At 41.8% G+C, this 24,894-nt stretch overlaps 1 protein-coding gene across 1 annotated transcript in view; it reads left to right on the forward strand.

Annotated features, from left to right (window-relative positions):
- The first annotated feature begins 6,347 nt into the window (after window positions 1-6,347).
- adpgk2 (ADP-dependent glucokinase 2) overlaps window positions 6,348-24,894 on the forward strand; it is a 39,360-nt gene continuing 20,813 nt past the window's right edge. Inside the window, exon 1 of the mRNA XM_041847857.2 lies at window positions 6,348-6,779. Within this exon, the coding sequence (XP_041703791.1) occupies window positions 6,587-6,779 (193 nt within the window). The 5' untranslated portion in view covers window positions 6,348-6,586. The remainder of the gene's footprint in view (window positions 6,780-24,894) is intronic.

Here is a 24,894-nt window from a genome sequence, read left to right on the forward strand (position 1 = left end):
TCCTTTATCTATCTTGAGTGGTCACTTACCCAGTACTCCGTACCAGAGCAGATGGGCCACTCCATGATGCCTGGGGTGCGTTCAGTAGAGCACAACGTTATCCAACATTCAGATCAGGGATGGGCAATAGGCGGCCCGCCCCCCTTTTGAAGGCCCTCGGACCAATTTCAAAATGTGGTTGTGCATCAGCAGTTTATCGTTTGTAATGTCAGTCACTGATAGTGACTCAATTAGTAATCATGGTCGAATTACCTCCTGGGGGGCCCCCATGGATTTTGTTAGTCAGTCTCACTCAGATATCATATTTATAACTGCTAATTTTCCTCTCTGCCCCATGGCAAGATTAGTAGAATGGCATGAAATCAGTTATAAAATTGCAACATTTTCTCTACACCCCATTGCTAAACGTGCAGAATTGCACAAAATTAGCAGCACTCTGGGATAGAACTGTCATGAATAGAGCTGACATGATTCCTTACACTACGTGTCCGAGCGGCAGGTTTGTTCTACACAGTAATGTTTTTATATCCGATGGGGGTGGGGGTCACAAAAAAGCTGAACTCAGCATGAGGGGCGGCAGTTGCACCACAGTTCAATTCAAGAAGTACAACAAAACAACAGTTTTACATCAATGTGGGTCTCTCCAATAGACAATTCTTCGAAAAACTGGTTATAAGTACCAACATGAAACATTTCACTCTTGGACTTACATGATCAACCTGGTCCTTAGCAGGTTTGTCTGAGTGAACCCAGCTTAAAGATACTACACAGCAATGTAAAAACATTACTGTGTAGAACAAACCTGCCTTTCAGACACTTAGTGTAAGGAATCATGTCAGCTCTATTCAAGACAGTTCTATCTGCAACGTTCAGTATATTGCACCGTCCTGAACATGACCCTGTTTTCAACATCTCTGATAGCCTACTGTTAGCAATAGAACTAGGAGTTTGGAGCTAAAGGCTCAAATCCCTTTGGTAAGCCCTAGAAGGCCCATATTGACAGTGACACATAGTCCCACAAATAGACAGGTTTTTATCCTACAGTACGATGCTTTAAAGTGCTTAAGATTCCATAGTAATTTAATTTAAGTAACGATTTAAGGCCTTTAGTTGTTTATGTAAATACTTTAGAAATTATTTTTTATAATAATAATAATAATAATAATATGCCATTTAGCAGACGCTTTTATCCAAAGCGACTTAGTCATTTTATTGTAGAACTGTTATAAAAGGTAGTCATTTTTTTGTGGATGGGGGTCATTTTTGTTGGTTTTATTTTTTGAACTGTCAAAGTGCATACTTTTCATTGACATTTGGAAATCAAATTGCCTTGAATCAGTGCTTTTTGTGAAGGCAAGACCTTGGTGTGAGTTCCACTGGAATATTTAAGCTGGGTTCATTCAGACAAAGCTGCTAAAGACCAGATTGATCATGTAAGTCCAAGAGTGAAATGTTTCAATAGGGGAGCATCCTGTGTATGTAGTGTGTGTGTTTACTGTTGGCGCTTAAAACCCCTGTTTGTCAAATAATTGCCTATTAGAGAGAACCAAAATCATGTAAAACTGTTGTTTTTGTTGTATTTATTGAATTGAACTGTAGATTGGGCCAAAATGTATTGGGACCAACACAGTGGAATAACCCTGACTTCTCAGCGAAGTGTTTAAATCAAGCTGAAGTAAATGTTACTACTGTCTACTGTTTCAGCAGTCGTGTGGGACATAGCCTAGAGTGGGTTGGTGTATTGAAATAGTTATTATTGTCAACTCACAGCTTTTTACTCGGTGTATAAGCTGTATAAAATGACTGACCAAGGCTCATTATTTACAGTGCCTTCAGAAAGTATTCATACCCCTTGACTTATTCCACATTTTGTTGTGTTACAGCCAGAATTCAAAGTAGATTAAATATATTTTTTAAATCTCACCCATCTACACACAATATCCCATAATGACAAAGTAAAAACATGTTTTTAGAAATGTTTGCAAATGTATTGAAAATGAAATACAGAAAAATCTCATTTGGATAAGTATTCACACCCCTGACTCAATACTTTGTAGAAGCACCTTTGGCAGCGGTTACAGCTGTGAGTCTTTCTGGGTAAGTCTCTAAGAGCGTTCCGCATCTGGATTGTGCAACATTTGCCCATTATTCTTTTCAAAATTCTTCAAGCTCTGTCAAATTGGTTGTTGATCATTGCTAGATAACCATTTTCAGGTCTTGCCATATATTTTCAAGTAGATTTAAGTCAAAACTGTATCTTGGCCACTCAGGAACATTCACTGTCTTCTTGGTAAGCAACTTCAGTGTAGATTTGGCCTTGTATTTTAGGTTATTGTCCTGCTGAAAGGTGAATTCATCTCCCAGTGTCTGGTGGAAAGCATACTGAAGCAGCTTTTCCTCTAGGACTTTGCCTGTGCTTAGCTCCATTCTGTTTATTTTTCTTTCCTGAAAAACTCCCCAGTCCTTAATGATTACAAGCATACCCATAACATGATGCAGCCACCACTATGCTTGAAAATATGAAGAGTGGTACTCAGTAATGTGTTGTATTGGATTTGCCCCAAACTAACTATTTGTATTCAGGACAAACTTTTATTTGCAGTATTACTTTAGTGCCTTGTTGCAAACGATGCAGTTTTGGGAATATTTTTATTCTGTACAGGCTTCCTTCTTTTCACTCTGTCAATTAGGTTAGTATTGTGGAGTAACTACAATGTTGTTGATCCATCCTCAGTTTTCTCTTATCACAGCCATTAAACGCTTTAACTATTTTAAAGTCACCATTGGCCTCATGGTGAAATCCATGAGTGGTTTCCTTCCTCTCTGGCAACTGAGTTAGGAAGGACGCCTGTATCTTTGTAGTGACTGGGTGTATTGATACACCATCCAAACTGTAATTAATAACTTCACCATGCTCAAAGGGATATTCAATGTCAGCTTCTTTTTTTTAAGGCATTGGAAAACCTCCCTGGTCTTTGTGGTTGAATCTGTGTTTGAAATTCACTGCTCGACTAAGGGACCTTACAGATAATTGTATGTGTGGTGTACAGAGATGAGGTAGTCATAAAAAAAATTGTGTTCAATACTATTATTGCACACAGAGTGAGTTGATGCAACTTATTATGTGACTTGTTAAGCAAATTTGTACTCCAGAACTTATTTAGGCTTGCCATAACAAAGGGATTGAATACTTATTGACTAAAGACATTTCAACTTTTAATTTGTAAGTAAAACGTAATTCCACTTTGACATTATGGGGTATTGTTTGTAGGCCAGTGACAAAAAAATCTGAATGTAATCCATTTTAAATTCAGGCTGAAACACAAAGTTAAGAGGTGTGAATACTTTCTGAAGGCACTGTAGTATTATGAACCTGGGGTGTATTCGCTAGGAACCAAACAGAAGCAAACAGAACAAAATGGGGAGGGACCTACCTGAATTTGTCCAATAGAAACTATAGTTTCCGTTGCAAAACGTTTTCCGTTTGGAGTAAACGTTTTCCGTTGCAAAACATTTGACTACGGAAACCGACTTCTGAATACACCCCTGGCCTGACAGAACTATGTTGTGTTAGTGTGGCGTAGTAGAGAGCAGAGGACCATGGAACCAGGCCAGACCAACCTAGCTTGACTGTCATGTAAATATTTTATATTTCTGCTTCCATGGAATCATAAGGCACTATTTCTTTCCCCTTGAACGATATTAGAGTAGAAGGTACCGGTAGATTTTATTTATGAGTCAAGTCTCTAACGTGTGTTTTAATATGAGGTGGACAACAGAATGGACTGTGGTCACCTTCACAATCAAGTCTGATGCAAGGGCAACAAGTCCCTGTTATATGGTTTGAGATGTTGTAAAATGTTTTTTTTTTCAACAACCAATTTCATTGCAGATGTCAGATATTAGGTCTAGGTAGACTTTTATTAAGGAATAATGTGTGATACAAAAAAGGAATACAATTAGAATGATGCTCTGTAAAAAAGCAGGAGATTGGAGTGAGGCTTGCTTGTCTAAGTGTTAGTGGATGGACACATTTCAAGTATTTGGTCTGACTTGTACTGTCTGAGACAATGTGTAACATTTTGTAACAGACTAAAACCTGTTTTTGTTTGTTTCTTTTTTATTCCTTGCTATGTTTTGTATTTTGTTATGAGGAAAAATATATAAAAATAAGAAGGGCAAAAGCTGACCAAATACTTACTTTACTTACTTTATTCCCTTTCTCACATTCTGTGGAGGGAAAGTGATAGTGATGCCCTTTTTGAAAGGTATGAATAAAATGGCTGAAAATGTATGTGTTTATGTTCCACCACTTAAGCAGAGTAGAACAGAGGTTCCCAACCCAGGGGTACTAGGCTTATCCACAGTGGGTACTTGAGAGGACTCATGAGCCCATAGGCTTACTGTCAAAATGTGCATGAGGGGGTACTTCAAGGGTACGCCGTGCAGAGCTAAATTCAGTTGGTGGTACAGTAAGCGAAAAAGGTTGGGAACCACTGGAGTAGAACACTGTAAAAACCCATTCTAGAATGTCTAGCAGAGTCACCGCAAGAGGGCGATACAACGTTGTGCGCACTTATCTGACCTCAGGTACCGCTGATCCAACCAATGGATCCAACATTGTTTTCAGACTTAAAAAAAAAAAGAATCATCCAAAATTAGCTAGGGACTTAATTTGTCTACATGAGTAGGCGAGAATCTACTAGAAATACTCAGAGATGGGTAGTATTTCTGTTACATGTATTTGAAATACGTATTTGAAATACTTCTGAGTATTTTGTATGTTGTTTTACACTGGGCTGAACTACACTCCAATGTATTTTGTGACGAGATACTTTCAAAAGCTGTAATTAGTATTTTCAAAATACAAAATACTTTTCTATACCATTTCTTTATAGCGGTTATACAATTTTGTGGCCACCTTTCACCCTACATTGGTATCACAAGTCTGATGGCACTATGGTCCTCTGTAGCTCAATTGGTAGAGCATGGTGCTTGTAATGCCAGGGTAGTGGGTTCGATCCCCGGGACCACCCATACGTAAAAATGTATGCACATATGACTGTAAATCGCTTTGGATAAAAGCGTCTGCTAAATGGCATATTATATTATTATTATAAGAGCGTCTGCTAAATTAACTAAATGTATATGTAAAAATTAACAATTGCAAAGCATGCTGAGTATTACTCTAATGAGCTCCACCCCGAAACAAGGCCAATGACAATTCCCAGTGTGCTTTGCTGTTGTTAATTTTTACATATACATTAACATTTTGGGTAATTTAGCAGACGCTCTTATCCAGAGTGACAGTGCATTCAACTAAGGTAGATAAATAACATTATAAACTGGGTGGTTCGAGCCCTGAATGCTGATTGGCTGACAGCCGTGGTATATTTAAGCAATAAGGCACGAGGGGGTGGGGTATATGGCCAATATACCACAGCTAAGGGCTGTTCTTAAGCACGACGCAACGCAGAGTGCCTGGATACAGCCCTTAGCCGTGGTATATTAGCCATATACCACAAACCCCCGAGGTGCCTTATTGCTATTATGAACTGGTTACTAACTTAATTAGAGCAGTAAAAATAAATGTTTTGTCATACCTCAAATGTTTTGTCATACCTCATACCTGTGATATACTACGACTGTCAGCCAATCAGCATTCAGGGTCGAACCACCCAGTTTATAACAGACTGTATACCACGGGTATGACAAAACATTTATTTTTACTGCTCTAATTACGTTGGTAACCAGTTTATAATAGCAATAAGGCACCTCCTGGGTTTGTGGTATAATGCCAATATACTACAGCTAAGGGCAGTATCCAGGCACTCTGCTTTGCTTTGCATAAGAACAGCCCTTAGCTGCGGTATATTGGCCATATACCACACCCCCTCGTGCCTTATTGCTTAAACATATCACAGTCATAGCAAGTAAGACGTTTCTGTGACCATTACTGATAATGTTGTTGCTGCTACTTGCAAATCTATTTCTGTATTTTTTTATTTTTTATTTTATTAAATAAAATACTTTGCAAAAGTATTTTATATTTTATTTTGATACATTGGTCTTTAGGATATTTTGCAGTTGTATTTTGTCATTGTAAGTTATGCCCATCCCTGGAAATACTGTCTAGCTAGCTCAAAAGTCTCTTCCACAGCAACTGTAAAGACTAGCTCAAACTGCAAGCCGAAGAGTGTGGTTTCCACTAGTTACCACACAACCACAAATAGTTTAATATCACATTTTAAGAAGATAAATTGTAGAAATGGGCGGGGTTTATGACTTTGTGGCTGTGGTAACTAGTGACGACCGAAGAATATGTGCCCACCCCGAGCTAGGTTGTTAGCTACTTCCGCTTTGTTGTCACTCCCCCTCCGCAGCGACTGAGGTTGACCCTGCAGCATTCACGCTTGAATCCACCAACTCAACTGCCACCCCGGGGGACAATTGTCTTGTTAATCCAGTTTGTTTACCTCGCCGGGCACACTTGCCTTGTAAATCTTGTTTGTTTACAAGTCAAGTTAGCGCTGTTCTCGTCGTTGCTGCTGTAGGAGTGCTAGCGAGTCCGCAGCCACTGCTGGCCATGGAGCGAGGAAGCGGGTTTTCATTCATGAAGTATGGGACGGCAGCGTCCCTTGCAATGGTTCTGCTGGCGTACTGGTTCCGACCTCCCGGGGAGTCAAGGCTGGATGACCGTCTGGACACGGTGCTGTCCTCCCTGCTGCGGGCTGAAAGCAAAGTGGGGATAAACAACGCCAGACCCAGGGTGGCGATAGGTGAGAGTCCTGTATAACCAGCTAGCTAAGCCTAGTTTCAGTTAGTTAGCTCAGTTTAGCCACGTATATTAGTATTATCTCTGGTTTAGGTAACCTTGCTTTGATGCGCAGGAGAGGAGGTGCCTTTTGCATTTTGGATGGGGTTTTGGATTGGCATGAAAGCTATCCGGTCAAGCAAGCACCACCATCTTTTTATGAAACCATTTTAAAATATTGTGTTTGATGTAGCTTTAGCTAGCTAGTGAGTCAATTACCATAATACTTAGGGAAGTAGCCTAGCTGGAATGTTTTGTTATCATTGACATTGTCTGTCAGACCCATTTGTTTCTTACTGTTCTTTGTTACATTAACTTGCCAATCCAGTACTGTACTGTAGATGTATTGGGGAAACCTAGTTAGTTGTCGTTGGTTTAGGCCTAACTAGTTTTCCATTAACCAGTGATGAACAGCTATCTGTATGGACTCTCTTTGTGGACCCTGGGGCAACAAGCATGTGTTATCTCTGCATTTAGGCCTAAAACCTCCTTTAGGCAACCTTCCTTTACAGAGGGCGAGAGAGAACCCTGGGGTATTTGGAGACTACTAAAGGCATCCAGTCTTTGTAACTGTCACGAGTGTTACCAGTTTTTCCACATTCTGGCCCCTAAAGCCACTTAACTTATTCCAGTATCTACCAACATACTGACCCACCCAGCTTACTCTGCAGACACATGGCCAGACTGAGTAAAGGTTGTGGAGATATGGACAAGAGTCTTGTATGTGGCCCTGGGTCCAGAGAGTAATGTAGAGATTAGAGACAAGATCAAATCACATTTTATTGGTCGCATACACATATTTAGCAGATGTTATTGCGGGTGTAGCGAAATGCTTGTGTTCTTAGCTCCAACACTGCAGTAATATCTATATAACAACAATACACACAAATCTAAAAGTAAAATAATGGAATAAATAAATATTAGGATGAGCAATGTTGGAGTCTGGAGTATAAGTGTGTGTTGGGATGTATAGACATTATGGACAGTGTGGATAGAATATGTACTATGTCTGTAGAATACGTAGGATAGAATAGTATATGTACTGCAATAGTAGAATAGGATGGCATTGACTAGAATACATTATTATACATATGAAATGACTAGAACAGTATGTAAGCATTATTAAAGTGACCAGTGTTCCATGTCTATGTACATAGGGCAGCAGCCTCTAAGGTGCAGGGTTGCGTAACAGGGTGGTAGCCGGCTAGTGACAGTGACTAAGTTTAGGGCAGGGTACTGGGTGGAGGCCGGCTAGTGATGGCCATTTAACAGTCTGATGGCCTTTGAGATAGAAGCTGTTTTTCAGTCTCTCTGTCCCAGCTTTGATGCACCTGTACTGACCTCGCCTTCTGGGTGATAGTGGGGTGAACAGGCCATGGCTCGGGTGGCTGAGGTCCTTGATGATCTTTTTGGCCTTCCTGTAACACCGGGTGCTGTAGATGTCCTGGAGGGCAGGCAGTGTTCCCCCTGTGATTTATTGGGAAGAACGCACCACCCTCTGGAGAGCACTGCTGTTGCGGATGGTGCAGTTGCCATACCAGGCGGTGATACGGCCCGTCAGGATGCTCTCAATGGTGCATCTGTAAAAGGAAGGCGCTGTTGCGTACCCATTTATATGGCTCCGGGGTTGTTCATTAGGCACCAAATGGTAGAAAACTGACTGAAACGGGGAGAGACTACCCAAATTTGTCCAATAGGAAACTCTAGTTTTAATTGCGAAATTTTGTCCCTTGCGAAATGATTTGCTACGCTGTGTACTAATGAATCGGTGTGGGAATGAATGGGGGGAAATCAACTCTTTGTGAGGATTCTTTTTTTATTTTTTGTAGTTTCCTTTATTTCCTTCTTTTCCTTTTATTATTTTCCAGTGTGGGTGGACCATTTCAGATTGTCAGTGATGTGTACGCCAAGGAACTTGAAGCTTTTCATCTTCTCCACTGCGGTCCCATCTATGTGGATGGGGGCGTGCTCCCTCTGCTGTCTCCTGAAGTCCACGATCAGCTCCTTCATTTTGTTGACATTGAGGGCGAGGTTGTTTTCCTGGCACCACTCTGCCAGGGCATTCACCTCCTCCCTGTGGGCTGTCTCGTTGTTGTTGGTAATCAGGCCTACCACTGTTGTATCGTCTGCAAGCTTGATGATTTGAGTTGGAGGCGTGCGAGGCCATAGTCATAGGTGAACAGGGAGTACAGGAGGGGGCTGAGCATGCAAACTTGTGGGGCCTCTGTTTTGAGGATCAACGTACTGGAGGTGTTGTTTCCTACCTTCACCACCTGGGGGCGGCCCTGAGCTTAATGTTGAGCTTGGAGGGTACTATGGTATTGAACGCTGAGCTGTAGTCAATGAGCAGCATTCTTACATAGGTAATGCTCTCTGGGATAGGGCAGTCAAACACAAATGGTGGACCGCGGTCCGTATCCGGACCCAGCAAAGGGACAATACGGACCGAACAGCACCAAAATATATCAAAGTCAGTTAATTAATTTCAGACAGCTTTTAAACATGATTGACCGGGCGCAGTTTCCCAAGTGCAGCGTAGCCTCTCTCCGTCTCTAGCAGTGGTGAAGAAACACCAGGCTGGGGCCGCATCCTATCCAATCGGATGCATTTATGCAAATTAGTCTCATCCAATCGCATAAATATATGCAAATATTTTCAACAGTGAAAGATTGCGTTGGGACTGGGAGCAAGCAGCAGGCAGACACACATGGAAATATGTCCATCGATAGACATTGTGAATGTGAGGATGGCTTGTTCAAAGAAAATAAAAGTTGCTAGCGAAAATCGCATTTTCAAAGACGAGTGGACAGACAAGGACGCATTCATTCTCCCCACAACAAGTTCAGAACCAATGTGCCTGATATGCTCAGAGTCCGTAGCGCTTTATGAAAAGTGCCAATGTGAAGCGCCACTATGACACAAAACACAGCTATTTAGAGCAAACGTATCCCCAAAACAGGTGAGAACGAGAAATATCTATCCGCTCAAAGCCCAATATGCGAGGTCCACAAGTTCTTGTGCATTCCCAGACATCCCAAGAACGTGCAATGGAGTGCTCACTAAGAATAGCTGGTTACAACAGGGGATCAGAGTGTTTGTGTCTCAGGTGAAGAGGGTGGATCTGATCTCCATCACCTAGGACTTAGATTAAGTAGATTAATCAAATCTCACATTGTTGTCAATTTCTGCTCAATCTGCATGCTTTCTCAATCAGCTTTAACTGTATGTGCACTTGTAAATCAGGTTCTTTCTTGAGTTGGGCTCTGGGATATACAGTGGGGGGAAAAAGTATTTAGTCAGCCACCAATTGTGCAAGTTCTCCCACTTAAAAAGATGAGAGAGGCCTGTAATTTTCATTATAGGTACACGTCAACTATGACAGACAAAATGAGGAAAAAAAATCTAGAAGATCACATTGTAGGATTTTAAATGAATTTATTTGCAAATTATGGTGGAAAATAAGTATTTGGTCAATAACAAAAGTTTCTCAATACTTTGTTATATACCCTTTGAATGTTGACATTCACATTGAATGTTCCTGAGTGGCCTAGTTATCGTTTTGACTTAAAATCGGCTTGAAAATCTATGGCAAGACATGAAAATGGCTGCCTAGCAATAATCAACAACCAATTTGACAGAGCTTGAAGAATTTTTTTAGTAATAATGTGCAAATATTGTAGAATCCAGGTGTGCAAAGCTCTTAGAGATTTACCCAGAAAGACTCACAGCTATAATCTCTGCCAAAGGTGAATTTAACATGTATTAACTCAGAGGATTGAGCAAGTGATGGTGAAAAATAAGCAAAAAGGAGAGAGACGGATACAGAAAGAAGAAGTTCTTCGAGTCAGCTATCAGCCTCCCTCCATCTCTCTCTCTGCCTTTTTATTTTTCATCCATTCATCCCATCTTGCTGTATTGACGAAGGGACGTCTTTATATGGTAATGCCTTTCCCACCTGAGAGTCATGAAGAGCACATTAACGCTGACACACACACAGGCGTGAAGAGCACATTAACGCTGACTGAGATATGTATGCATCTCACATGTCATATGTCGCTGCAACGGAGGGTGACACGGTTACGAGAGCGATGCTGTATGTGTGGGTGATTCTCATGAAACCAGTTTTAGCAATTTGAGTTGCTAAACCATGATGCATCTGAAAGGATCAACTACAGTGTCATTCTGAGAACTAAGATGTCTCGTTTTTGGCAAAGTGTCTTATTTTAAATACATTTCACATTTTCACCTGAATTTTGTTCATTTCCATCCCAAATTCTCATTACCAAAATGCATCCAAATTAAATTATTGGGTCATTTTATACATTACAAATACAGTCGGGGGGAAAAGTATTTAGTCAGCCACCAATTGTGACACATTGTTTGTTCGTAATACATATTATAGTTTAATGTAAACTTCAACTAGTATACCATTTTTCTGATTTATGGACAAACTACGACAGCAACATACAGTGGGGAAAAAAGTATTTAGTCAGCCACCAATTGTGCAAGTTCTCCCACTTAAAAAGATGAGAGAGGCCTGTAATTTTCATCATAGGTACACGTCAACTATGACAGACAAAAGGAGAAAAAAAATCCAGAAAATCACATTGTAGGATTTTAAATGAATTTATTTGCAAATTATGGTGGAAAATAAGTATTTGGTCAATAACAAAAGTTTCTCAATACTTTGTTATATAGCCTTTGTTGGCAATGACACAGGTCAAATGTTTTCTGTAAGTCTTCACAAGGTTTTCACACACTGTTGCTGGTATTTTGGCCCATTCCTCCATGCAGATCTCCTCTAGAGCAGTGATGTTTTGGGGCTGTCGCTGGGCAACACGGACTTTCAACTCCCTCCAAATATTTTCTATGGGGTTGAGATCTGGAGACTGGCTAGGCCACTCCAGGACCTTGAAATGCTTCTTACGAAGCCACTCCTTCGGTGCCCGGGCGGTGTGTTTGGGATCATTGTCATGCTGAAAGACCCAGCCACGTTCATCTTCAATGCCCTTGCTGATGGAAGGAGGTTTTCACTCAAAATCTCACGATACATGGCCCCATTCATTCTTTCCTTTACACGGATCAGTCGTCCTGGTCCCTTTGCAGAAAAACAGCCCAAAAGCATGATGTTTCCACCCCCATGCTTCACAGTAGGTATGGTGTTCTTTGGATGCAACTCAGCATTCTTTGTCCTCCAAACACGACGAGTTGAGTTTTTACCAAAAATTTATATTTTGGTTTCATCTGACCATATTACATTCTCCCAATCCTCTTCTGGATCATCCAAATGCACTCTAGCAAACTTCAGACGGGCCTGGACATGTACTGGCTTAAGCAGGGGGACACATCTGGCACTGCAGGATTTGAGTCCCTGGCTGCGTAGTGTGTTACTGATGGTAGGCTTTGTTTCTTTGGTCCCAGCTCTCTGCAGGTCATTCACTAGGTCCCCCCGTGTGGTTCTGGGATTTTTGCTCACCGTTCTTGTGATCATTTTGACTCCCACGGGGTGAGATCTTGCGTGGAGCCCCAGATCGAGGGAGATTATCAGTGGTCTTGTATGTCTTCCATTTCCTAATAATTGCTCCCACAGTTGATTTCTTCAAACCAAGCTGCTTACCTATTGCAGATTCAGTCTTCCCAGCCTGGTGCAGGTCTACAATTTTGTTTCTGGTGTCCTTTGACAGCTCTTTTGTCTTGGCCAAAGTGGAGTTTGGAGTGTGACTGTTTGAGGTTGTGGACAGGTGTCTTTTATACTGATAACAAGTTCAAACAGGTGCCATTAATACAGGTAACGAGTGGAGGACAGAGGAGCCTCTTAAAGAAGTTACAGGTCTGTGAGAGCCAGAAATCTTGCTTGTTTGTAGGTGACCAAATACTTATTTTCCACCATAATTTGCAAATAAATTCATTAAAAATACTACAATGTGATTTCCTGGATTATTTTTTCTCAATTTGTCTGTCATATTTGACGTGTACCTATGATGAAAATTACAGGCCTCTCTCATCTTTTTAAGTGGGAGAACTTGCACAATTGGTGGCTGACTAAATACTTTTTTCCCCCACTGTAACAGCCGTTGAGTATCTGATTTTATGGTGGATTGTGGAGGAGGGGGGTTGAGTGTGTTGGAGTTTGTGAGTATGTGCGTGTGTGTTTGTCTGGCATCTGTTGTGGGGATGTTGGGGGAAGGGGGGTATGGGATGGACCACGGGAATTATTTCCTAGGATAATAATTGCTTGTCAATAAATTAAATGTAATACAATGGCTATCCGGGTTATATGTTAAAATCCTACGCATGAACTGACGACATTATTACGCATATTAATTAATAATGATGGAAAATAGGATATGAATTATTTTTTTAAATAGTTATATATACAGTGGGGAGAACAAGTATTTGATACACTGCCGATTTTGCAGGTTTTCCTACTTACAAAGCATGTAGAGGTCTGTAATTTTTTTAATCATAGGTACACTTCAACTGTGAGAGACGGAATCTAAAACAAAAATCCAGAAAATCACATTGTATGATTTTTAAGTAATTAATTTGCATTGTATTGCATGACATAAGTATTTGACCACCTACCAACCAGTAAGAATTCCGGCTCTCACAGACCTGTTAGTTTTTCTTTAAGAAGCCCTCCTGTTCTCCACTCATTACCTGTATTAACTGCACCTGTTTGAACTCGTTACCTGTATAAAAGACACTTGTCCACACACTCAATCAAACAGACTCTAACCTCTCCACAATGGCCAAGACCAGAGAGCTGTGTAAGGACATCAGGGATAAAATTGTAGACCTGCACAAGGCTGGGATGGGCTACAGGACAATAGGCAAGCAGCTTGGTGAGAAGGCAACAACTGTTGCCGCAATTATTAGAAAATGGAAGAAGTTCAAGATGACGGTCAATCACCCTCGGTCTGGGGCTCCATGCAAGATCTCACCTCGTGGGGCATCAATGATCATGAGGAAGGTGAGGGATCAGCCCAGAACTACACGGCAGGACCTGGTCAATGACCTGAAGAGAGCTGGTACCACAGTCTCAAAGAAAACCATTAGTAACACATTATGCCGTCATGGATTAAAATCCTGCAGCGCACGCAAGGTCCCCCTGCTCAAGCCAGCATATGTCCAGGCCCGTCTGAAGTTTGCCAATGACCATCTGGATGATCCAGAGGAGGAATGGGAGAAGGTCATGTGGTCTGATGAAACAAAAATATAGCTTTTTGGTCTAACCTCCACTCGCCGTGTTTGGAGGAAGAAGAAGGATGAGTACAACCCCAAGAACACCATCCCAACCGTGAAGCATGGAGGTGGAAACATCATTCTTTGGGGATGCTTTTCTGCAAAGGGGACAGGACGACTGCACCGTATTGAGGGGAGGATGGATGGGGCCATGTATCGCGAGATCTTGGCCAACAACCTCCTTCCCTCAGTAAGAGCATTGAAGATGGGTCGTGGCTGGGTCTTCCAGCATGACAACGACCCGAAACACACAGCCAGGGCAACTAAGGAGTGGCTCCGTAAGAAGCATCTCAAGGTCCTGGAGTGGCCTAGCCAGTCTCCAGACCTGAACCCAATAGAACATCTTTGGAGGGAGCTGAAAGTCCGTATTGCCCACGACAGCCCCGAAACCTGAAGGATCTGGAGAAGGTCTATATGGAGGAGTGGGCCAAAATCCCTGCTGCAGTGTGTGCCATGAGAGGCCTGTAATCATCATTATCATAGGTACACGTCAACTATGACAGACAAATTGAGAATTTTTTTTCCTGAAAATCACATTGTAGGATTTTTAATGAATTTATTTGCAAATTATGGTGGAAAATAAGTATTTGGTCACCTACAAACAAGCAAGATTTCTGGCTCTCACAGACCTGGAACTTCTTCTTTAAGAGGCTCCTCTGTCCTCCACTCGTTACCTGTATTAATGGCACCTGTTTGAACTTGTTATCAGTATAAAAGACACCTGTCCACAACCTCAAACAGTCACACTCCAAACTCCACTATGGCCAAGACCAAAGAGCTGTCAAAGGACACCAGAAACAAAATTGTAGACCTGCACCAGGCTGGGAAGACTGAATCTGCAATAGGTAAGCAGCTTGGTTTGAAGAAATCAACTGTGGGAGCAATTATTAGGAAATGGAAGACATACAAGACCACTGATGATAGATGAATTTGTGTATTAAAAATAATGACTAAAGAATTTCACCCCAAACACAGTATAAATGTTAGAATTATCATGTAGTGTCAACCCACTAACAGAGGGGGCGTTACTAACCATTCAAGGGGGAAGGCGGGAACTGTTTAAGAAAGGTGGAAGGAGCATAGTGTCTTTGTTTGTCAAGGAGTATAAAAAACAGGTTATTTGTGTTTTTGAGCAGAGCTCTCCTTAAATAAAATTTACTGATAATTACTTGTGGATTGTGGACCTTGAATCATTGATGATTAAAACCAGAGCTTTACAACCTCTGGTAATGATTCAAGCTTAGGTTGAATTAGAGATAAAAATTCACGTGACAGATTGGTCCTTCGAGCCGGATCTTAATACATCTTTATCGTTCTAGAGACACCGAAATCCGTGCACGGCCGGGTGATCGCATCCGTGAGAGAGTCCTTGCCTTCCACGTTAAGGTTAATAAACAGGCCGGTGATTACTCTTTATGAACGATAAAGACGTTAACAAGTTTGAAAAAGCATTTTAATCCAGACTGCAAGGAAAAGGTCAGTAATTTTTATTCATGGATTTTGGTAAAATGAGTTGAACTTAGTTACCAAAGTCAAAGAAGGTAATAATTATTACGACAGGGAGGGTCCGCAATTGATCCTAGAGGTAAATAGCTATTACAAAAAAAAACTAGTCCGAAATGACATGGTAGTGAATTGCAATCACAAATGTAAACTAAGTTAATATTGTCATTGTACGAATTGCAGTATGACAGTATAAACAGGGAAATAATTATCATCGTGTGAGAGGGATGTGTCAGGAGTTCTATATGCGACTGGGCATTTGCTAGAACTGTGCAAACAAGTTTAACAGATGATAAGGCCGTATGTGTGTGAGACTTAATCCCTCGGGAGACGTGATTATTATTTCAGGGGTGGAGGGAAAAAATAAGTCGCGTGAGGAAAATTGGGTAACTTACTCTTTTCATGAAACCGGAGTTTTAAATAGAAACTCTGGGTTAGGGGTTAAATAATTTTAAAGGGTTAATTACAAAAGCAAGATGCGCACTAAGAGATTGGCTCCTACGGAAATAATTCGGGAGTGAATTATTTAAAAAACAAAAAGGGGGGGAGGGATTTCTTATTGTTCTACGATGGGAAAGACATCTTCTAAACAAGTCCGAGAATTAACGGGAGATGAAAGATATATGTTAGGGAGGGATCGGAGAAATATGTTTTATGGGTCCATTTGGGAGAAGAGGTATGGATTTATTGGGCATCTCGATGTTGCAAAGTTAGAAAATATGATTACGCAAATGCATATCAACTGTGGAGCAAATGTTAAAAAACAGCGAGCGGAGGGGCTAGAGACAGCGAGGGTATGGCTTTTTGAAGCGCGAAGGAGAGAGGAAGGAGAAAAGAGGAAGAAGTTAGAGATGGAGAGAGAAAGGGATATACAGAAAAAGGACGTTTCAGGACCTCCCCCACAGCAAAGAGCAGAGAGGTTATATCCAGAGTTGGTAGAGCAAGCTTGGAAAGAAAGCCCAGATGACACCGTTGTCATGTGTAAAAGAAGATTAGGGTGATCCCCGTCCTTCCCCCACCATATGACGGCCAAGCCGGAATGTTGGAAGGGCGGGGAAGACGGGGGCAGAGTAAAGAGGCCAGTGAAGAGAACAAAGAGGGGGAAGTTTTACAACAGGAGGTAGTCAGGTTAAGAATAGAATTGGATAGGGAGAAAGAGGCAGGGAAAGCTAGAGAAAGTAAACACAGAGAGTTTAAGAACAGGGAGTTAAAAAGATTAGAAAACTACAATAAGCCAGGGAAGAAAGAGTGGGTAGATGATAACACAGGGGATGACCAGTACCCTTTGATAGCCTTGCCGAACCCAAGGGCTGGGGAGGAGCATGCACCAGACACACTGGATGTTTATAGGGCATGGACACAACGGGATGTAGTGAGAGCTATAGAGGGTGTAGTGCACCCTAAAACAGGAATAGAGGGGTCAGGAGGGATTTGGAGAGTCTAGCGGCAAGCTTTAAGCTGAACACAGGGGAAATTGAAAGGGCAGTCAGAACCCTAGTTGGGAAAGATTGGGCCGCTGTTCGGGGGCAGTGGGTTGCAGGGGATGCCAATGGAGCAGTCCTACCATGGGCAGATGATGGGCAATATGTTGGGAAAATAACTGAATTGTATAATAATTTAAGGGAATATTACCATCGACATGCTGACTTCTCCAAAGTACATGAATGTAAACAGGAAGACAGTGAGACCATCAGCCAATACTTAGAGAGACTGAGAAATGTATTTAACGCAAATAGTGGGATACCTGAGCCTCCCCAAGGGCAAGGTGATGATACTCCGTACCATCAACAGTTAAAAATAGCATTCCTTAGTGGAATGAGACCAGAAATAAGCAGGAATATTAAGAGAACTTTAGTGGGATGGGGAACTACATCGTTAGCCGAGGTCAGGAGATACGCTAACCATCATGAGCAGAATAGTAGACAGGATAGAGTAAAAAGGGAACAAAAGGGAGCAGAGTATTTAATTGCTACTCTGGGGGAGATAGCTGGGAGAAATAGAACTCCAGAAGAGGGGGGAGCGAGGCTTCGCTCTTTCCTGCCCTATGGGAAAGGAAGTAGGTGCTTTAACTGTGACAAAGAAGGACACTTTGTAAGGGAGTGTGAGGGGCCGTGTAAGTACTGTAACGAGCCAGGTCATAACTATCGCGGCTGCAGCAATAAAAGAAGAGGCAAGCAAAATAATAGGGGGGGAAAAGAGAAAGGGCCTACAAACACCCACCACCCAGTTCCGGTAGGGAGGAAGAGGAAGATGAGGCATGACTAGAGCAAGGGGAAGATACTAAGACAGATAGTGAAGGAGAGGGGTCAGAGGATACCATTGATACGGGGTGTGAAGTGTTTGAATTGGAAGCGATTGAATTGGCTCTGCAGCAAGAACAGAAACCATACCTCACCTTAACAATATTGGGAAAAAATATTAAATTCTTGTGTGACACAGGGGCATGTCGCACAGCGATCTGTGTAGCCGACATGCCCAAAGGAATTAGAATTAATGGGGAAAAAATCATGGTACGCTCGGCCTCGGGCCATCAATTTATAGAGCGATTATCGGCCCCGGTGACTTTAAAACATGAAGATTCAGGGGGAGAGGTATGCATACCTGTACTTGTATCAAGCCTGTGTCCGGTCAATTTGCTAGGAAGGGATGCCATGACTCAGTTAAACGTAGCTGTAAAGCCAACGCTAAGGGGTATGAAGGCATATGTCGTAAGAGATAATATGGTATTGAGCGGGGAGGGAAAACCATGCTATTGGTATAGCCAGGATCTGCTAAGAGGGGGACTCACAGACATACCGAAATCACTAATGGACCTGAGTAATGAGTTAGTGATTGGATCAACCAAGATGACGGTAGATGACTTACACTGTACATTATGGTGTAATGAGCACCCAGGCCCTAACCCAGATTATGAGGAAGAATTGTTAAAAACCACAGAAAAAACAATTGGGTTAAAATGGGTTCACTATGATAAAAAACTGGCAGCTATAGAGGTGGAGTTAGGACCACAAAGCCAGAGACTGTACAGAGAAAGGTGGAGCCCCCATGTTTCCCTAGTGAAAGAACCTTCAGAGGAATGGTTATCACTAGGTAAATGGATAAAACAGGGGGAAAACATCACTGACTGGCAAAATACACCAAATGGGGATCAGTATAGCCACTCCACTGGGAGATATAGAAGAAAATTGAATTGGAGAGCAAAAACCCAGCCCGGAGTCCACCTGGAGACAAATTTTAACGGATGACAGGAAGAGATTTTCTTAACTCAGGAACAGGAGGATGAGTTAGCAGCAATTCCATTCAAATTATGGTCACAAGGACCAGCCGATGTGGGACTAATTAAGGGGGTAGCTCCAGTACAAGTGATTCCTCGATCCGATCATAGACCATACCAAAAGCAATACCCTATGAAACCAGAAGCAATAAAAGGGATAACACCTACATTTGAGCATTTACTTAAGGGAGGGGTGATAATTCCTGGAGACGAGGCACAATGTAACTCTCCAGTATTTCCTGTTAAAAAGGCAGAACCTAGCGCCGACTGGAGGATGGTAATGGACTTGCAGGGGGTTAATAGAAATATCATTCCCAGAGCGCCATGTGTACCAGACCCACATACATTGCTGAACCAATTGAAACCAGAAAACTCCTATTTTACAGTGATAGATTTAGCTAATGCTTTCTTTAGTATCCCAGTTCATCCGGATAGTCAGGGCTGGTTTGGCTTTACTTTTCAGGGAAGGAAATGGACATACGCTAGGATGCCTCAGGGCTACTCGGAAAGTCCTACAATCTTTGCCCAGGCTATAACTAGGAATTTGGGAAAGTTTGAACCTCAGGAGGGAAGCCAAATGTTAGTTTATGTAGATTATATTCTATTGGCTAATCCCACTCAGGAGGGATGTAAGAGGGATACAATCCAATTGTTAACCTTCCTGGCAGAACAGGGACACAAAGTGAGCAAAAAGAAACTTCAACTTTGGCAGAGCGAGGTGATTTACCTAGGACACGCTATAACTCAGGAAGGGCGAATGTTAAACTCATCCAGGAAAACTGCTATACTTGAAGCGCCAAAGCCATTGAACAAAAAACAAATGATGAGCTTTTTGGGGATGATAAACTACTGTAGAGCTTGGATACCGCATTATGCACTGCATACTGGGAAGTTAAGTGATCTTATCTATGGGAAGGCAATGGCAGCCCATGATAAAATCATTTGGAACTCTGACGGAGGAACAATTTATAGAGATAAAAAAGTTGCTCACTTCCCAAACAGCCTTAGCTTTTCCTAGATATGACAGGCCTTTTACCCAGACGGTAGATTGTAGGGAGGGATATATGACATCGGTTTTGACTCAAAAACATGGGGATAAGAACAAACCCATTGCATATTATTCATCTAAATTAGACCAGGTAGCACAAGCAATGCCACTATGTTTACAATCAGTGGTAGCTGCAGCTCAGGCAGTGCAAGATTCGGCATCAATAGTTTTGTACCACGATTTAACACTAAAGGTTCCGCATGCAGTATCCATACTGTTGTTGGAGCATAAAATGGCCTATATGTCACCTGCTAGACATTTATCTTGTATGATAATCCTGTTAAATATGCCTAATTTGACCATTGAACGGTGTACAACTCTAAACCCCTCTACTCTAGTTCCTATTGCGACAGATGGCAGCCCACATGATTGTATAACTGAAACTGAGAAACTTGTGTTGCCAAGACCTGATTTAAAAGACCTAGCCTTAGTGGATGGGGAAGTGACTATGTTTGTTGATGGTTCATCTAGAAAAAAACCCTGATGGTACGAATGCTACAGGATATGCAGTTGTAACAGAGACTGACGTCTTGGAAGCTGAATCATTACCTAGAAATTATTCTGCACAACAGGCAGAGATAGTGGCTCTCACTCGGGCATGTCATTTGGGTAAAGGGAAAAAGGTTACTATTTACACCGATAGTGCCTATGCATTTAATACAGTACACGTATTTGCTGCACAATGGAGAAACAGGGGAATGGTAACCACTTCTGGCAAAACCATTACACATGCCCAGTTAATTTTGAATCTTTTAGATGCTGTACTCCTACCAGAGAAGTTAGCTATATGTAAATGTGATGCTCACACTAAAGGTGTAGATAGCATAAGCAACGGCAACAGAAAGGCAGATGAGGAAGCGAAAAAGGCAGGTGTCAAACCACAATCACCCACATACTTACATCTAAAAGAGGAGGTAGACATTGATAAAGCATTACTGATAGACAGCCAGTTAAGAGCACCGATGAAGGAAGTGAGTAGATGGGAGAAAATGGGAGCAGTCAAGAAGGGGGAAATGTGGCATCAAGGTAATTTACCTATATTACCAAAATCTCTGTTTAGATATGCAGCTATTTTGATACATGGACAAAGTCACGTATCAACCGGGGGAATGGTGGAAATAATTAGAAAGCACTTTGTAGCGTACGGGATAACAAATTACTTAAAAAAAATTTGTTCTAGGTGTGTTATATGTGCACAAAGTAATCATCAAGGAAAGCAGAGAGCACCAAAAGGGGAATTTCCCCAGGCCAGATATCCATTCCAACAGTTGGAAATGGATTTTATAGAACTTACAAGAAGTGAAGGGAAAAAATGGTGTTTGACTGTGATAGACAAGTATACCAAATGGGTAGAAGTCTTTCCAACCTCCTCCGCTGATGCATTCACAGTAGCTAAAGCTTTATGTCAGGAAATAATCCCTCGGTTCGGATTGCCAGAAACTATTTATTCCGACAATGGGTCTCACTTCTCCAACCAGGTAATAGATAATATTGGACAGAAGTTACATATTAATATGAAAAAACATTGTTCATATCATCCGGAATCAGCAGGTTTGATTGAACGCACTAATTCGACGATTAAATCACGTTTAAGAAAAACGCACATGAGTACAGGAAGAAATTGGGTACAATGTCTACCAATAGTATTAATGACGATAAGGGTAACACCGGATAAAGATGGGTTATCCCCCTTTGAAAAAGTGTTTGGGAGATAATTAATGTGACTGATTTAGATAAGGAAGGAAGGAAAAAAATTAGGAACCTAACCATCCCTCTGACTGATGTGTGGTGGGCATGCACAAAAAAAGGGAGTATTCGGCAGACATTACCAGAGGGATGGGTGGGTACTTGTGCACCAGTGTTGTTGGTCCAGCCTGTAAGAATTAGTCATCAAAGACCAGTGACAGGAAGAAGAATCAGAAGGAAAAGGAATATAGGTCAGGAAGGAAATAGCCCCATTTGGATAGATGGTATAGGCATCCCCAGGGGTGTTCCAGATGAATACAAAGCTATGAATCAGATATGGGAGGGGTTCACCACAACATTTTTCTGGTGGGTGACAATAAACAAAAATGTGGATTGGATTAATTATATCTATTACAACCAACAACGATTTATTAACCAGACTAGAGATGCAGTAAAGGGGATCTCCGAGCAATTATCGGCCACCTCACTTATGACCTGGGAAAATCGGTTAGCTCTGGATATGTTGCTGGCAGAAAGGGGTGGAGTCTGTAAAATGGTGGGGGCCATTGTTGCACATTTATCCCTAACAACACCGCACCGGAGGGGACGGTGACCAGAGCTCTTGCAGGATTAACTGCGCTAAGTAAAGAATGGGCTGAAAACTCAGGAATTAGTACATCTTGGACAGGATGGTTTGATACCATGTTTGGTAAATGGAAAACCATAGCAGCAACCATCTTAGGGGCAGTCAGTGTTTGTATGGGAATTCTTGTATTATGTGGTTGTTGTCTTGTTCCCTGTGTCCGAGGATTGGTGAGCAAGGCGTTGGTGAATGCAGTATCTCACCAAATGATAAGAGATGGACCGACTCCGGACTCTGACCAGGAGAGCGGGAAATACGATCCTCCAGGCTTGGGGGATAACGACGACTTTGACCCTGAAAGACCGCAATTGGATGAAACGTTTATTGATTCTGATGTATGAAGGTCATAGGGAAAATCCTAAAAAGAAGACCTATGATTGGATGTAGATAAATATAACTGATCTCTGAGATTAAACATGTTTGTAAATACATTTATCCTGAAGATGAAACCATTTAGTCAAAAGGGTGGATTGATAGATGAATTTGTGTATTAAAAATAATGACTAAAGAATTTCACCCCAAACACAGTATAAATTTTAGAATTATCATGTAGTGTCAACCCACTAACAGAGGGGGCGTTACTAACCATTCAAGGGGGAAGGCGGGAACTGTTTAAGAAAGGTGGGAGGAGCATAGTTTCTTTGTTTGTCAAGGAGTATAAAAAACAGGTTATTTGTGTTTTTGAGCAGAGCTCTCCTTAAATAAAATTTACTGATGATTACTTGTGGATTGTGGACCTTGAATCATTGATGATTAAAACCAGAGCTTTACAACCTCTGGTAATGATTCAAGCTTAGGTTGAATTAGAGATAAAAATTCACGTGACAACTGATAATCTCCCTCGATCTGTGGCTCCACGCAAGACCTCACCCCGTGGGGTCAAAATGATCACAAGAATGGTGAGCAAAAATCCCAGAACCACACGGGGGGACCTAGTGAATGACCTGCAGAGAGCTGGGACCAAAGTAACAAAGCCTACCATCAGTAACACACTACGCTGCCAGGGACTCAAATCCTGCAGTGCCAGATGTGTCCCCCTGCTTAAGCCAGTACATGTCCAGGCCCGTCTGAAGTTTGCTAGAGTGCATTTGGATGATCCAGAAGAGGATTGGGAGAATGTCATATGGTCAGATGAAACCAAAATAGAACTTTTTGGTAAAAACTCAACTCGTCGTGTTTGGAGGACAAAGAATGCTGAGTTGCATCCAAAGAACACCATACCTACTGTGAAGCATGGGGGGTGGAAACATCATGCTTTGGGGCTGTTTTTCTGCAAAGGGACCAGGACGACTGATCCGTGTAAAGGAAAGAATGAATGGGGCCATGTATCGTGAGATTTTGAGTGAAAACCTCCTTCCATCAGCAAGGGCATTGAAGATGAAACGTGGCTGGGTCTTTCAGCATGACAATGATCCCAAACACACCGCCCGGGCAACGAAGGAGTGGCTTCGTAAGAAGCATTTCAAGGTCCTGGAGTGGCCTAGCCAGTCTCCAGATCTCAACCCCATAGAAAATATTTGGAGGGAGTTGAAAGTCCGTGTTGCCCAGCGACAGCCCCAAAACATCACTGCTCTAGAGGAGATCTGCATGGAGGAATGGGCCAAAATACCAGCAACAGTGTGTGAAAACCTTGTGAAGACTTACAGAAAACGTTTGACCTGTGTCATTGCCAACAAAGGCTATGTAACAAAGTATTGAGAAACTTTTGTTATTGACCAAATACTTATTTTTCACCATAATTTGCAAATAAATTCATAAAAAATCCTACAATGTGATTTTCTGGATATTTTTTTCTCATTTTGTCTGTCATAGTTGACGTGTACCTATGATGAAAATTACAGGCCTCTCTCATCTTTTTAAGTGGGAGAACTTGCACAATTGGTGGCTGACTAAATACTTTTTTTCCCCACTGTATGTGCTTTCTTGAGCAGGGGGACTTTGCGGGCACTCACGGCGTAGTGTGTTACCAATTGTTTTCTTGGTGACTATGGTCCCAGCTGCCTTGAGATCATTGACAAGATCCTCCCGTGTAGTTCTGGGCTGATTCCTCACCGTTCTCATGATCATTGCAACTCCACGAGGTGAGATCTTGCATGGAGCCCCAGGCCGAGGGAGATTGACAGTTATTTTGTGTTTCTTCCATTTGCGAATAATCGCACCAACTGTTGTCACCTTCTCACCAAGCTGCTTGGCGATGGTCTTGTAGCCCATTCCAGCCTTGTGTAGGTCTACAATCTTGTCCCTGACATCCTTGGAGAGCTCTTTGGTCTTGGCCATGGTGGAGAGTTTGGAATCTGATTGTTTGATTGCTTCTGTGGACAGGTGTCTTTTATACAGGTAACAAGCTGATATTAGTAGCACTCCCTTTAAGAGTGTGCTCCTAATCTCAGCTCGGTACCTGTATAAAAGACACCTGGGAGACAGAAATCTTTCTAATTGAGAGAGGGTCAAATACCTATTTCCCTCATTAAAATGCAAAACAATTCATAACATTTTTTATATGTGTTTTTCTGGATATTTTTGTTGTTATTCTGTCTCTCACTGTTCAAATAAACCTACCATTAAAATTATAGACTGATCTTTTCTTTGTCAGTGGGCAAACGTACAAAATCAGCAGGGGATCAAATACTTTTTTCCCTCACTGTAACATCAAACGTACAAATTAATTAAGAGCAATATTG

Source organism: Coregonus clupeaformis, chromosome 25, assembly GCF_020615455.1.
Source record: "Coregonus clupeaformis isolate EN_2021a chromosome 25, ASM2061545v1, whole genome shotgun sequence".
In the NCBI taxonomy this organism is placed as follows: Eukaryota; Metazoa; Chordata; class Actinopteri; order Salmoniformes; family Salmonidae; genus Coregonus; species Coregonus clupeaformis.